The following is a 15,698-nucleotide window of genomic DNA, read 5'->3' as shown; positions in this document are numbered from 1 at the left end:
ATGCTTGTTGAGGAGGCAAAATTGAAACATATTAAACAATTTAAAAAGAACTATTTAAAAAAAAAAAAGGAAGAAAGAATACAGTAAAGTTGAACAAATATGTGTCCATATAAATAAAAGCTACAGAAAGTCAGTAAAGAGAAGCAAGCAGAGTGGGAGGGATCTGGGAAGATGCCCTGGTGGGTTTTAGGAACATAGGTCATAACAAATACACATGACCAATGGCATGTGTTAAATGTGCCAATAAAAGCAAATAGCCATGGGCCATAAACAATGAGACAGGCTAAAAGAACTTCAGCGCAGAGAACTGCTAGTGTTTGGAAAGTGAAAGTCACTCAGTCGTGTCTGATTCTTTACGACCCCATGGACTATACAGTCCATGGAATTCTCCAGGCCAGAATACCCGGTGGGTAGCCTTTCACTTCTCCAGGGGATCTTCCCAACCCAGGGATTGAACCCAGGTCTCCCGCTTTGCAAGCAGATTCTTTACCAGCTGAGCCCACTAGTGTTTGGAGAACTCCACAATCCCATGCCTTAACACGACAGCTTGGTCCTTCCAATTATCTTATTGCTTAAGTAGACTCTCTGCAGCCAAACTCTATCTCCCTAAATGTTAAGAGGATTAAATGGAACAATAAATACACAGAACAGTGAAGAATATGACCAGTGAGCTAAATATTAGCTAATTTTTGTTAGACTCTGGACTGTGTCTGTGTCCTTCATCTTGACCTCAGCATTATTCTGAATGGTATGAAGCTTTATTTGATAAAGTTCCAAATGTCAGAATTCAGAAATAATCATGATTTTATTAGGGCTTTGACTTAAGCCTCAGTGCTGCCCAGTACCCATGGTCTTCCTAGAAATTTAGGGTCAAATCATCTGTGAAAACACAACTCAGAGCAAAAAAGGCTCCTTTCTGCCTGTGTCTTCTCTGATGTTCAGGCTCTGTCTTCGTAGCTCAGTTGGTAAAGAATCTGCCTGCAATGAAGGAGACCCGGGTTTGATTCCTGGATCAGGAAGATCCCCTGGAGAAGGAAATGGCAACCCACTCCAGTATTCTTGCCTAGAGAATCCCCATGGACAGAGGAAGGAGCCTGGCAGGCTACAGCCCACGGGGTCACAAGGGTCAGACACGACTTAGCAATTAAACCACCGTCTTCATGTCAGCACCTGATCCATGCACCTTTACCGATAGCCATGCAGCTATCAAATCCCTCCAATGCCTGCTGCTTATTCCCCTACCACTGGCCCACCTAAACTCTGTAAACCTCAGCTGCCTGTGTATCCTCAAAGCCAAGGTCTAATTCCCAGGCTGGATCACAACAGCAACTGCTGTTGCCTTCAGCCTGCAGCCATGAGACCGTGGTCACCTGTCCTTTTCCTGGAGACCCACAGCAGGCTCTGACTCAGGATACCTCCAATCTGCCACCTTCCATTGACACCCAGCCTTCTGATTCTCTGTCCAGCTCTGGGCTCACATGTCTTTCTGATCCCTTCCACACTGCTGAATGACAGTCTGTATCATCACCGACTCAATGCACATAAGTTTGAGCAACCTCCAAGAGATAGTGAAGGACAGGGAAGCCTGGTGTGCTGCAGTCCATGAGGTCACGAAGAGTCGGACACAACTTAGCGACCAAACAACAAATATTCAATCAGATCTGCCCTGCTGCCTTCTGAACCCATAATAAAGCCTGTTTCTACTCATATTTCTGGTGTGGAGAATAGAAATTTATTCAAGAAATTGTTGTCATATCACCATCACACTCCATGTCCATAATTACCTCACAATTTATTTTTCTTCAGGCTAATCCTATATCATTTAATAGGTACTTTGTTTAAATCCTATTCTCCATTCTAGAAAAATTCTTGGAAGAGTTGACTGGTGCCGGTACTCAACTACCATGACATTCCCATTCCTTCTCCTCTTTCAAACATTTCCTAAAGTAGGATTTTTATCTATGAAAATCTGTGAGGATTTTCACAGCTAAGACCCTAGGGAGGATGAAAATGCCTAAACATCTATGCTAGTATTTATTTCAAGTCTGTTGATCATTTGAATTAATACTGAATGCCCCTAAGATATATCTCATTGAACTGCAGCTTGGCAAGATTCTAGTATAAGAATAAAGTAAAGACTCTAATAATAAAAATCATACAGAGTGAATCTGGACAATATTGCTTGATAACCACAAAGAATTTGCTTATCTTATATGAAAGCAATTTATAAGTAAGGGTTTTTAAAGGTTATATTTCCATATGAATACATAATCTTTCATTCCTGAATACTTATTTTTCTGAACAAAATCAGAATTTGGGGGTTTTGGATTAACTATTCTATTAAATGGTTTTAAAAGCTTTAAATGACAATTTTTAATAGAACAATATTTACTTTTGATTCTTTTTAAATATGCAGAATGATTTCAGGACGAGTCAGGAAGAAATCATAAGTTATTCAGAGGTAATATCATTTAAATATTTATTTTCCTTAGAATTACTTATTTTCCTGGAGGTGACAGCAAAAACTATTGATAAAAGTATGCCTACTCTTCCCTCCTGATAAGATAGGCATACATTGAGCATATCTAATCAGAGCTGTGCCACTGGGAAGACTTTCAAAAAAAGAAGAAAAGAAAAAGGTTTCTGAACACCGCTACATAATTATTAAATCCAGTTGCCAAATCACACAATTACCAGTATCATTAACTGGCTGCAAAATGTCAAAGCTGGACTGATGACTCTTCTTTCCTAAGATAAAAAGTTATAACAAAACAAACTTAAATACACACAGCAGTGCAGTTTCCCAAGTCAAGGATGAAAGCTAAAGGGTAAAACCGTGTGTCACGGTTAGATCAGAGCTGCTCCCCTGTGGCTCAGCTGGTAAAGAATCCACCTGCAGTGTGGGAGACCTGGGTTCTGTCCCTGGGTTGGGAAGATCCCCTGGAGAAGTGAAAGGCTACCCATTCCAGTATTCTGGTCTGGAGAATTCCATGGATTGTATAGCCCATGGGGTCGCAGAATCGGATACGACTGAGTGACTTTCACTCACTCACTCAGAGCTGCTTACTCAAAACTGTCCTAAGTAGAACATCATGAACAAACAGGTCATCAACTGGCCAAGAGGCAAAAGAAAAGATGATCAGTTTTGTTAATTATTAAAGAAATGCACATCAAAATTACAATGAGGTATTACCTCACACTGGTCAGAATGGCCATCATTGAAACATCTACAAATAAATGCAGGAGAGGGTGTGGAGAAAAGGAACCCCTCGCACCAACACTGATGGTGGGGATGTAACCCACACTGGAAAACAGTATCTAGTCCCTTAAAAAACTAAAATTAGAGCTACCATATGATCCCACAACCCCATTCCTTGTCATATATCCAGAGAAAACTCTAATTCAAAAAGATACTTGCAGTCCAATGTTCACTGCAGCACTATTTACAATAGCCAAGACATGGAAGGAATCTAAATGTCCATCAACAGACAAGTGGATAAAGAAGATACAGTACATACACACAATGGAATAGTACTCATCCATACAAAAAGGAATGAAATAATGCCATTTTCAGAAACATGGATCAACCTAGAGATTATAATACTAAGTGAATTAAGTCAGAGTTCAAAGCTCAGTCTTGTCCGACTCTTTGTAACCCCATGGACTGTAGCCCGACAGGCTCCTCTGTCCATGGGATTTTCCAGGCAAGAATACTGGAGTGGGTTGCAATTTCTTTCTACAGGGGATCTTCCTGATCCAGGGATCGGACCTGGTTCTCCCTCACTGCAGGAAGAATCTTTACCATCTGAGCCACCAGGGAAGCGCAATTAAGTCAGAAAAAAAAGACAAATATCATGTTACCAGTTATATGTGGAATCTAAAATATGCTACAAATGAACTTATTTACAAAGTAGAAACAGACTCACAGACATAGAAAACAAAACTTATGGTTACCAAAGATGGAGGAGGCAATAAATCAGGAGTTTGAGATTAGCAGATCAAACTACTATATATAAAATAGACTGTATAGCACAGGGAACTATATTTAATATCCTGTAATAGAATAAAAAATATTTTAATTTTAAATAAAAAATAAGTCAGGTCATTATCATTGCTGCAAAAATAAAGTGGCATGCTGGCAGGATGTAAGGGACATAATAGAACATAAACTCCAAGAGGGCAGAGGTTCTTAAGTGCCTTTGATCAGAGCAATGTGCTCAGACCTTACAACAGTATCTAACATGTAATAGGTGCTCAGTAAATATCTGCTGAGTGAATGGCTGAGCAAATAAATGCATGAGGCTGTTTCTTAAAAATTAAAAAATACACAGAGCAAATTATTCATCAACCACTTAAAAAGAGAGGAATGGAGCAGGGAAAAAACTTCTACCAATGTCACAATCAACGACAATTCCAGGCAAAGGGGAGTGAGGAAAGGTGATCCTGCAGAACCAGTCTGATGAGCAGTCCTCAGTTATTCTCAGCAACTATTCCCGCTGCAGCCCAGGACAGCACGGAAGGGAGACAGAGACAATCCACACAGCTAAAGCACCTGAGACCAGGGTATGCCAGTCACTCCCTGTGTGACTTTGGGAAAGCTACTTTACTGACATTCAGCTTCCTTTGCAACAAAGTATGGATAATACTATCTAATAATGTAGGACGACTGTGAGAATTCAGTGAGATAACTACTATCAAATGTCCAATATTTATGGAGCATCTACTCTGCACTGGTTAACCTTCCCTCCCCCACTCAGTAAGATAATCTATGCAATTACTGATGCCTGGTACCCACTGGGCCAGTAATTGCAGGGATTATCTTACTGAGTGACCACAGCAACCCTCTGAGACAGTACAGACAAGGCAACAAAAGCGTAAGACTAATGCACATGGCCAGCGTCACAATGCTAAGTTACAAAGTGCGGGCTAACACTCTCTTACAGCACTGTTACTTAAGGGCTAAAGGACTCAGTCCATGTGAGGCACCCACGTGTGTCTGGCAGGTGGTGAGCACTGATCAAGCGTCTGCTCTCATCCTGATCTTCACTCTATGGGGTACCATGAAGGGCCTGGATGAGCAACAATGATGTCAGTCAGAAGAGGAAGCGTGGAGTAGAAGCAGAAATGAGGAAGGACACACAATGGAGCAATCCTGAGTAAGATGAGCAGAGACATGGAGAGAACGATCTGTTCCCAAAGGTTGCCACCTTTGACATCGGTGTTCTGGTGCCAGATTAGAATCAGACCAACCCACCTCATAGTGCTGTCTTCTGCCCACACTGCCAATGCTAGAGATGTTTGTGTACACGCAAATGCTGATGTTGAAACTTAATTCCCAGTGTGATGGTATTTGGAGGTGGGCCCTGTGGGTGGCGATTAGCTCATGAGGGTTGAGCTCTCAAGAGTGGGATTAGTGCCCTTATGAAAGAGACCCCAGAGAGCTCTCTCACCCCCTCCACTATGTGAGGACATGGCAAGAAGATGGCTAAGAACCAAGAAGCAGATCCTCGCCAGACACCAAATCATCTACCAGTGCTGCGACCCTGGACTTACATAACTCTAAGAAATAAATTTCTGTTGTTTATAAGCCACTCAGTCTACTGGTAATTTTCCTATAGCGGCCCAAAAGGACTAAGCCCTCTCAACACATCCAAAATTTAAGTCATCTCTCTCTCTCTCCAAAAACATGCCTCTCCTCTGGCAGCCCTCATTTCTATCAGTGAGACCACCACTTGCCCATCCTTTTGGGCTCCCATGCTGAAAATGTCAAGCCACCTTGGCCACACCTTCCCCTGACTGACCCCCCATTATGCAAAACAGCAACAAATTTGGTCAATGCCTCCCAAACGCACAACCATTCCCATGGACACTCCCCAAGTTTAAGCAATTATATCCTCTACATGACAACTACTGTCTCTCGATCTATGACTCACCTCTCGATCTCCTTACTTTCCCTTCAGCAATTCATTCTATAAACTTGCCTAAGAATATAACATGAGTACATCTTGGGCCACTTTCTTGCCAAAGAGTCAACGGCCCTCCATCACCCACCAGGTTCAGAAGACATCGCCAGGTTCAGAAGACTATCTGAACCTGTACTTAATACATCAGTGCAGTGAAAAGCACATTGCAGATATTCAATCTTTTCTCCTCCCTAACTTTTGCTCTAGTTTTCGAGGCCTCCATTTACTTTTCCAAACTTATTTCCTACCCCTTCCCATTTTCCTCCAAATAAATTAATTCCTATTCCTCATATAAACTTCATACTTTCTAACCTCTTGTTACTTATATTGTTCCCAACACTAAAAATTCTAATACAGTAAGTCCCCTACATGTTAACCTTCAAGTTGTGAACTTTCGAAGATGTGAACATGTTATAAACCTATTACAGTACAGTACTATATCGTAGATTCAGTTAGTTGGGTACCTAGGCTAACTTTGTCGGACTTGCCAGCAAACTGAACTTCGCACATGCTCTTGGAACAGAACTCATTGGTACCTTGGGGATTTACTCTGCTGGAAAGAACATCCTCATCCCCACAATACAAGGACTGTTCCTTCTACACTTGACCTTTGAGAGCTGCCTACCATCCCCTGCTCAGAACATCCCAACCACAGTGGCTTTCTTGGGTCCTACATCACAAGCTCACCCCACCCCAGGGACTTCACCCTTGCTTGCCCTTGTTTCTTCCTGAAAAACAAACTGGCCCTCTGGTCCTTACAGAAGTGAGTCCTTTACCTTTTTTTTTATGGTACAGCTTAAATGTCACCTCCTCAGAGTCCACTGTGCCCACTACTCTATTTAGGGAGGCCCTTTCATGTGTCAAAATAACCAAAATAAAAGAATAAAAATTCTTTGCAGCACAAATGAAAAGCAGAGAGATAACAATATATTAAGACAGAGAGAGAATAAATATATTCATTAGTATCTTTACCACACAAAACATTAGTACATTTGTATAGGAGGCTTTGAAGTTAGACACGTCTGGGTTCAAATTCTTGTCCTGCTACTTATCAGGCTTGGGCGAGCCACCAACATCTCTAAGCCTCAATTTTCTCATCTGTAAAATGAGCATCAATTCAGTTCAGTTGCTCACTTGTGCCTGATTCTTTGAGACCCCATGAACCGCAGCACGCCAGGCCTCCCTGTCCATCACCAACTCCCGGAGTTCACCCAAATACATGTCCATTGAGTCAGTGATGCCATCCAACCATCTTATCCTCTGTCATCCCATTCTCCTCCTGCCCTCAATCTTTCCCAGCATCAGGGTCAAATGAGTCAGCTCTTCACATCAAGTGGCCAAAGTATTGGAGTTTCAGCTTCAACATCAGTCCTTCTAAAGAACACCCAGGACTGATCTCCTTTAGGATGGACTGGTTGGATCTCCTTGCAGTCCAAGGAATTCTCAAGAGTCTTCTCCAACACCACAGTTCAAAAGCATCAATTCTTCAGCGCTCAGCTTTCTTTATAGTCCAACTCTCACATCCATACATGACTACTGGAAAAACCATAGCCTTGACTAGACAGACCTTTGTTGACAAAGTAATGTCTCTGCTTTTTAATATGCTCTCTCGGTTGGTCATAACTTTTCTTCCAAGGAGTAAGCATCTTTTAATTTCATGGCTGCAATCACCATCTGCAGTGATTTTGGAGCCCAGAAAAATAAAATGAGCATAATGCTCTTTAATTCAACAAGGTTCCTGGGAGAATTATAATAGACTGATGTCTATACCACCACCTGGAATAGAGCAGCTGCTCAAAAATGGTAGGTAGCATTAGTACTGACAGAAAAAAGTACACCATGTACAAACTTCTAAAGTACACAAAGACAAGGAACATTCAATTCACACAAGTGCAAAGAAATCTAGCAAACAAATATATGGGAACACATTCAATAGAAATGAAATAAATGCATATTAAAACAAAAGTGCAGTTAGCACAAAATATCCCATAGTGACTGAGTAAGTGTGAGTGTTTGTGCACGCATGCACGCACATGAACACATACAATTCTGACAACCAATTCTAAAGTGTGGGTTTTTTAACATATCCCAAAGCAAGTCTCCAACCAGGTGTCAACCCAATTCTGATACGATCTCCCATAATGTCAGATCCTACAGGTTAAGGGCTCAGTCCTACAAGACTGCCCCTCCCCTGATTCAGGTGCCAACCCCACGTGCAGGTTGTCACCTCTGCTTCTGACCAATGGACATAAGATTGGAGGCTCCCACAACTCCTCTTTGGGTTCAATTAATTTGCTAGAGCCTCTCACAGAACTCAGAAACATTTTACTTACGAGATCACCAGTTTATTACAAAATATATATAACTCAGGAACAGCCAGATGGAAGAGCTGCAAACAGCAAGGTGTGTAGAAAGATGTGAGATGTTCTCTGAGAGCGCCACTCCTTTGGAAGCTCTCAGAACCCTGTCCTTTGGGGTTTCAGGGAGGTGTCACTAGATAGGCATGGCTGATTAAATCACTGGCCATTGGCAATCCACTGACCCAGAGGTCCCCCTACCCTTTCCAGAGGTGAGCAGGGTGGGACTGCAAGTTCCAACTCGCTAAGCGCATCCTTAGGTAACTTTGTGTGCTGTATGCTAAGTCGCTTCAGTCGTGTCCAGTTCTGTGACTCCATGGACAGAAGCCCCCCAGGCGCCTCTGTCCCTGGGATTCTCCAGGCAAGAGCACTGGAGCGGGTTGCCATTCCTCTTCCAGGGGATCTTCTTGACCCAGGGATCAAACCCACATCTCTTGCATTGGCAGGTGGTTTCTTTGCCACTAGCACACCTAGCCCTCCAGTAATGTCAGGGCTTACCAAACAGTAATACAACTAAAGACATTTTTATTGCTCTCATCATGGGAATCTTCAAGGGTTCTGTGCCAGGAACAGAAAAAACACCAGATATGTATTTCACCACAAATCACAGGATCACAGCACACCTGTGATTTTAGCATGATATCCAGTACTCACATTCATACTACAAATAAGAGTATCTGAACTATGTATTAAAAATCCAATGAGGTGTTCATATCTTCAAGTACCAAATCTCACCCCTGGACTTATTCTTTATCCTAAAGAAATAATCTCAGATACATAAAAGATACAAGAAAGGTTTCCATCTGCATTATTTATAACACTGCAAAACTGTAACAACAAAAGTATAAAGGTAATTATTAAGTTTCCATTTACTTTCTGAGTGATTGCTTCTTAGCAGTCAGAGACTGTGTTAAGTACATTACACACTTTATCCTTATTTAGTCCTCATAAAAACCTTCCAAAGTAGATATGAAGTCCTCATAAACTGAGGTTTACAGAGGGTTGTGATAAGTTTATTAAAGTTATAGGTAAGGATAAAGATGGAACCTAGGCCAATCTGATTCTATAACCAAGATTTTAACCACTGACCTATATAGTGTTTCTGTTCAACAGAACAGGTTTTTTTGTTTCGTTGGGGTTTTTTTTGGGGGGTGGGGGTGGTTATGTCACACAGCTTGCAGGATCTTAGTCCCTCAACCAGGGACTGGACCCAGGACCTCCACTGTGAAAGCATGGAGTCCTAACCACTGGACTGCCAGGGAATTCCCAAAACATGTCTTCTAAAGAAGGCTATAAAAAACTATATAACAATATGGGGAAAGGCTTCTGATTAAATAGTGCAGATTGTATTTATATTAAAACTACAATTATGGGAAATTTTTATTCCATTCATTTTAGTGTGTGTGTGCTCAGTCACTCAGTTGTATCCAACTCCTTACGACTCTATGGACTGTAGCCCAGCAGGCTCCTGTGTCCCTGGGATTATCCCAGCAAGAATACTGGAGTGGGTTGCCATTTCCTCCTCCAGGGGATCTTCCCAACCCAGGAATACAACCTATGTCTCCTGCATTGGCAGACAGATTCTTTACCAGCTGAGCCATCTAGGAAGCCCCATTTTATTAGCGAAATTCTTTAATTCCACTAAACTGGAATGAAATCCCCAAAAGGATACATCCAGAAATATTAGCAATATTTACAGTAGTGGGTGTTGAGATTATCTTTTTTGCTTTTTCTATTATCCAAATTATCTGTAGCATTCTTTTGTTATTTTTATAAGAACAAGCATTTTATTATCATTTTACTCAAGCTTTAGTAATTCCATAATTATGGAAGGAGGTTAAGAAGACCTATGCTCTATTTCTCAAGTATTGGGCTAGTTTCTTTGAAGACAGAATTCAAGGTTCATTTTGTTGGTGAGAAAATATTATGTTCACCTTTACAGTGTCTACTATTTCACAAAACCAGAACACCTCTTAGTAAATAGTTTCCACATGCAGTTTAGCACATTGTTTAAAATAAAAGCTCTGGAATCTGAATAATTAGATTCCAAAGCTGTGTGCATACTAAGTTGCTTCAGTGGTCTCCCAGTCTGCAACCCTACACCACTAACTTCTCAGTGTAATCCAGGACAAACTATCTCAAGATCTCAGCTACCCAACTAAAAAACTGAGGGGAATTAGCCTCCAACTAATAAAAAAAAATTTAAAAAAAAAAAAAAAAACTGAGGGAAAAAAAAAAAATTACCTACCTCTTAAGATTGTCCTAACCATCAAATAAGAGAATGAATGTAAATTTCTCAGTCAAGGGCCTGCCTGAGGTTAGCGCTCAATAAATATTCATTTTTATTACTCACAAGTAAATACTGACACACTTCCCCAAACATCAGCTCTAGCATGGGAGAAGTGATTAGCCAGCCAAGGGAAAGTTAACTGTTGTCCTACTGTTCCCAACGCTGCGATGACAGGCACTGGATCTTTCGGAGGTTACAGAAAACTCAGCTGTAACAGTCATGCAACTGTCATACGGCGAGGTCTGCGAGTCTTTGCCGCAGTTGGAAGCATTCGATGGCTTCCTCCGCCCATTACCCGCACCGCTTACCCTTCCTTGGCTAAGTGGCAGCCTTGCCCAGCACAAGCTCAGTGCTAGGCTCAGATAGAAAGGAAGATGGCTGTTTCGCATCTCTAGGAAGAAGCTGCTCTGTGACCTTGGGAAAACCAATTCAGTTGCTTTAGTCCCTCTGTTTTCTCTTACCTAATAAAACAAACAAAAATAAAAAAGGGAGGGGGGACTGCTTTTTTCTTTAAACATACCTCTCTGCCTGTAGTTTGTGGCCCCTCCGTGGGCAAGCTGGGACAACTCTGGGGTGAAGGGGGAGAGGGGACGTACGTGGAAAAGCAAGGATAAGAGAGCGGAGAAAAGGAGGCGTTCCCCAGCACCGCCCCTCCACTCTCGGGCCCTAGCACACCCCGCGCGCCCTCTCACCCATCTCGAGGGTGCCGGGGGGCTGCCTCTCGAAAGCGCGAACATGGAACTAAGGAGGAAATCACAGACCCACAGGTAGCGGACTCTCGAGAGCAGGGCAGGGGCTCTGCTGGGGTGCAAGGAGGTCAGCCTGCCGGCCCCCGCCGAGGACGGGCAGGGCGCACCCTCAGGGAGCTCCCACCGGCCTGCGAGACTGGGCTGCAGCGGAAAGACAGGGCAGCCCCTCGCTCACCGTACTCCACGGGCTCCGGGTCAGGCTGGAAAGTGAAGTGAGCCACCTGCCGCCTCTGGGCCGCAACCCCGTAGGCCGAGGCGGACTGCAGGAAGCCCCGCGGCAGCCCCGCGCCACGCAGCCGACGCCAGGGTCCCTCGGCCCCGGCCGCGCGGAGCCGCAGCAGCCGGCCCGCCGACACCGCCACCGCCGCCATCCCCGCTCACCACCCGGGTTCGCTGGCTACCGGGCCGCCAGCTGCAGGCCGGGAGGGCGGAGCGCCGAGGCGGCTTTCCCATTGGCTGGGCCGAGGGGGCGGACCTGCCAGGAGGACCAATCGGAACTCGGAACTCGGGGGTGGGGTGGCTGAGAGACGACCCTGCCGCGTTGGCCCGTGGTGCGCATGCGGAAAGGGAGCTGGGGCGGACGCTAGCTGACAGGTGAGCTCCAATGAGATGGTTCCTAGAGGTGGAGTCTTGCTGGGGTCAGCTGCGAAGTCAGGGGTCACGCACGCCTGTCCGCCAATTTTCCACTCGGCCTGGGTTCCTGCTTTTTCCAAGGTCAGCTGCGTCGTGAGGTTCTGATGGCTCTTTCACCTTAAGATTTCTGTTTTCTTTTGAAATGGAACCCTTTCTTACCTCTCCCATTCTTTACCTCTGTTATCCTCCAAGAGATGGAAAGGGTTGTGGATTGGCATTTGGTTATTAGTTTGGGGTTTCAGAACACTGCGGGAATCAGTGCTGTAAGCCTACGTTGTTTATTCAAACTCTCCCTGTGTGCTTAAGTATGTACTGATTTTCTTTTATTAATTTTGTTTTTCTGGCTTTAAACGCGAGGGAAAGAGGTAAAACTTCTATTTTACCTGCAAATACACTTCATAGGAATTCAGGTGCATTTTTGCCCAGGTGCAGCGAAAATGACCTGATTAGCTTAGAGACCTGGAGAATTTAAGAATTTCTTAATTTACATTTAAAATAATAAACTTCGTAAATTTTCCTCTTAAAAACTCAAATATTTCAAAGTATACTTTCAAAATAAAAATAAAAGGATACCTTCTCTATCGATGAATTTTCGCATTACAGCAAAATATGGTAGAGAGAAGAATGAAAGTGTTTCCATCCGATGAAAGTGGAAAAGTACAGGCCCCAAGCAGAATTTGAAGAAGAAAGGGAAAGAATTAAAGGGAAGGAGCAGGGGAAAGGATGTTCCCCTTCTGCTATTCCTGACCTCCCAGCTCATCTTTGGTTTTGCAAGGAGACTTTCGCCACCTGATGCAAAGACCTGACTCATTTGGAAAGAACCTGATGCTGGGGAAAATTGAGGGCAAGAGGAGAAGGGGGCGACAGAGGATGAGGTGGTTGGATGGCATCACTGACCCAATGTACATGAGTTTGAACAAACTCAGGGAGATAGTAGTGGACAGAGAAGCCTGGCGTGCTACAGTTCATGGGGTCGCAAAGAGTTAGACGCGACTTAGCGACTGAACAATAGCAAAGAAGAGAAGAAATGGGGAAAGGAGAGGCAAAGAGAGGCGCCAGCTGTCTGTTTTCTGATTGGGGTTAAGAGACAGGATTTTTTTCCCCCATTCATAGATCACTCAGCTTATTGCAAACAGTACACAACACAGATAAGTCTCCAAGAAGTCCTGGAAGGAGGCATCACAGCACAAGCAGCAGTCTGGCAACAGGTCTCTTGACAAGCATGAGTGGGCAGCAGCCCTCTGCTCAAACAAGGACCCCCGAAGCAACATCAGGAACAGCTCTGACAGCGTGGAGATGAGTCCTCCAGTGACGAGACTTCCACTCACTCAGCACAGTGGTCTCTTTCAAAGAAGTAGCAATTATTCCAGGGGAGGGGGTCGGAGACAGGAATTTAAAACTGCTCAAACGAGCACCAGAATTATGTCTCCATTGTTCCTGTCAAGCCTCCCAGATTCAACTTTTTGGGGATTTTTCATCTTGGTTTTTGTTGTTGTTGTTGTTGTTATGGTCACCTCTTCTGTTTCATGGTGTGTGTGTGTGTGTGTGTATATGTGTGTGTGTGCATGTGCATATGCACACTATACTGTATATTTTTATGTGAGTGAGGGTATTTTTTATTTTATTTGAATGAAGGGAGGGGGCAACAAAATAAAATTATATGTTTATAGTCATATTTTAATTTTTAAAAAGGAGGGCAAAAAGCAAGGATAAAAAACAATCAAGTTGCATTTTCTCAGTTTGCTGATAGTCCATACTCACACAAAGGCAGACTCCTCTACTATCAACATTTCACACTAGAGTGGTACATTTGCTATGATCAATGAATGTACACACATTGTAATCACACAAACTTCATAGTTTACACTAAGCTTCACTCAGTTCAATGAGTTTCAGAGGAAAGAACAAGAAACAAAAGAAGCAAATACGAGCTGAATAAAAACAGCTTACTAAGTAGACTCTTTTTATTGTCTTAGGAATTGCAATTGTTTTTCAGTATTCCCCTGGGATTGATTCCAGAATCCCTCAAGTATACCAAAATCCAAGGATGCTCAAGCCCCTCGTATAAAATGATACAGTGTTTGCATATAATCAATCCACATCCTCTCTTATACTTTGTCCTCTCTGGATTACTTATAATACCTAGTGCAAGGTAAATGTTATATAAATAATTGCTGGTGTATAGCAAATTCAAGTTTTTCTTTTTGGAATTTTTTTCCCAAATACTTTTGATCTGTATTGGGTTGCATCCATGGATGCAGAACTCACAGATGTGGAGGATCAACTGTAATAAATTCCATATCATTGGAGATCGTCAGGTACAGGATGGACGAACACCATTAAAGGAGTCTCTTTATGCAGACTATACTAATGAATAAAGACTAAAATAATGACATGATTTATGCTTCATTTCATTTATGCCTCATTCCCTGGTGGCTCCGATGGTAAAGAATCTGTCTGCAATGCAGGAGATCTGGGTTCGATCCCCGAGTTGAGAAGATCCCCTGAAGGGAATGGCTCCCACTCCAGTGTTCTTCCCTGGAGAATTCCATGGACAGAGGAGCTTGGCAGGCTACAGTCCATGGGGTCACAAAGAGTCAGATATGACTGAGTGATTAACACTTTAACATTTAGGGTCTTTCTAGTTGTTAATTTTCTGATTCTACTATTCATGAGTGTGTATTGAGAACCTTCCATGCACCAGGTCCTGTGTTTTAATGAAACTTACTTTAAGCCAAACCTTGGATCTAACCCACCTGTACACCCAGCGTCTGAGTTACCCCTCTGTCCACCCTTCCTAAGTATCTAGATAATTTCTCTCTGGCTTCTTATCTCCTGCAGGGGCATGAGATGCCCTGTGATCGGTCCTTCAGGAACCTGAACCAGCCTGCATGGAAGAAACCCTGTGAACAGATACTGCAGAAAGGGCATCCTTCAAAGTGACATATCTGGCATTTGTGATCAGCCAGGTGGAAGAACTTAGATACACCTGATGCCTCAGATTACCGCTCCAAATATTGATACCTGCCTGTATGCATAACCAAGTTTCAGAGATGGTCACTTATCTGTAAACAAACTAACAAACAAAACACATGCTAGCCTGGCAGCAGTGAGTTTTTTGAATTCCCAGGATAATTTGTGAGTATTGCCAAGTTTCCAAAAGCCTTATTAGTTATGGTTGACAGAATGAGTAGGGCCTGCAAGAAAGTTTTGAGACCCATATTCTACCTTCCCTCCATTTTCTGTTGTGACTTCTTAAAAAGATTTTTATGTGGACCATTTTTAAAGTCTTTATTAAATTTGTTACAATATTGCTTCTGTTTGGTGGTGGTGTTCAGTCACTAAGTCTGGTCCCACTGTTTGCAACCTCATGGATTACAGCAAGCCAGGCTTCCCTGTCCTTCACTATCTTCTGGAGTTTGCTCAAACTCATGTCCATTGAGTTGGTGCTGCTTCTGTTTTATGTTTTGTTTTTTTGGCCAAGAGGCATGTGGGATCTTAGATCCCCAACCAGGGATCAAATCCGTACCCCTTGCATTGGAAGGTGAAGTCTTAACCACTGGGCCACCAGGGAAGTCCACTGTTGTGACTTTTACCCATTTATATTATTTCAAAACCTTGAATAACTGCACCCCTGGAGTCATCAGAGACTATGAGGCTGTTAGATTTTCCTGGTGGCGACCAGTGTGAAAAAGGAGGGGAGACA

The 15,698-nt window shown here is 43.1% G+C and overlaps 1 protein-coding gene across 1 annotated transcript in view; it reads right to left on the bottom strand.

Moving 5' to 3' along the window:
* The window catches only part of BCKDHB (branched chain keto acid dehydrogenase E1 subunit beta), a 257,499-nt gene extending 245,730 nt beyond the window's left edge, over positions 1-11,769 (bottom strand). The window contains exon 1 of the mRNA XM_065911327.1: positions 11,535-11,769. Within this exon, the coding sequence (XP_065767399.1) occupies positions 11,535-11,730 (196 nt within the window). The 5' untranslated portion in view covers positions 11,731-11,769. The remainder of the gene's footprint in view (positions 1-11,534) is intronic.
* Between the last annotated feature and the right edge of the window lie 3,929 nt (positions 11,770-15,698).

This window comes from Muntiacus reevesi, chromosome 19, assembly GCF_963930625.1.
Source record: "Muntiacus reevesi chromosome 19, mMunRee1.1, whole genome shotgun sequence".
In the NCBI taxonomy this organism is placed as follows: Eukaryota; Metazoa; Chordata; class Mammalia; order Artiodactyla; family Cervidae; genus Muntiacus; species Muntiacus reevesi.
Note: the sequence above shows the minus strand (reverse complement) of the source record. Positions and strands in the feature narration are given on the sequence as shown.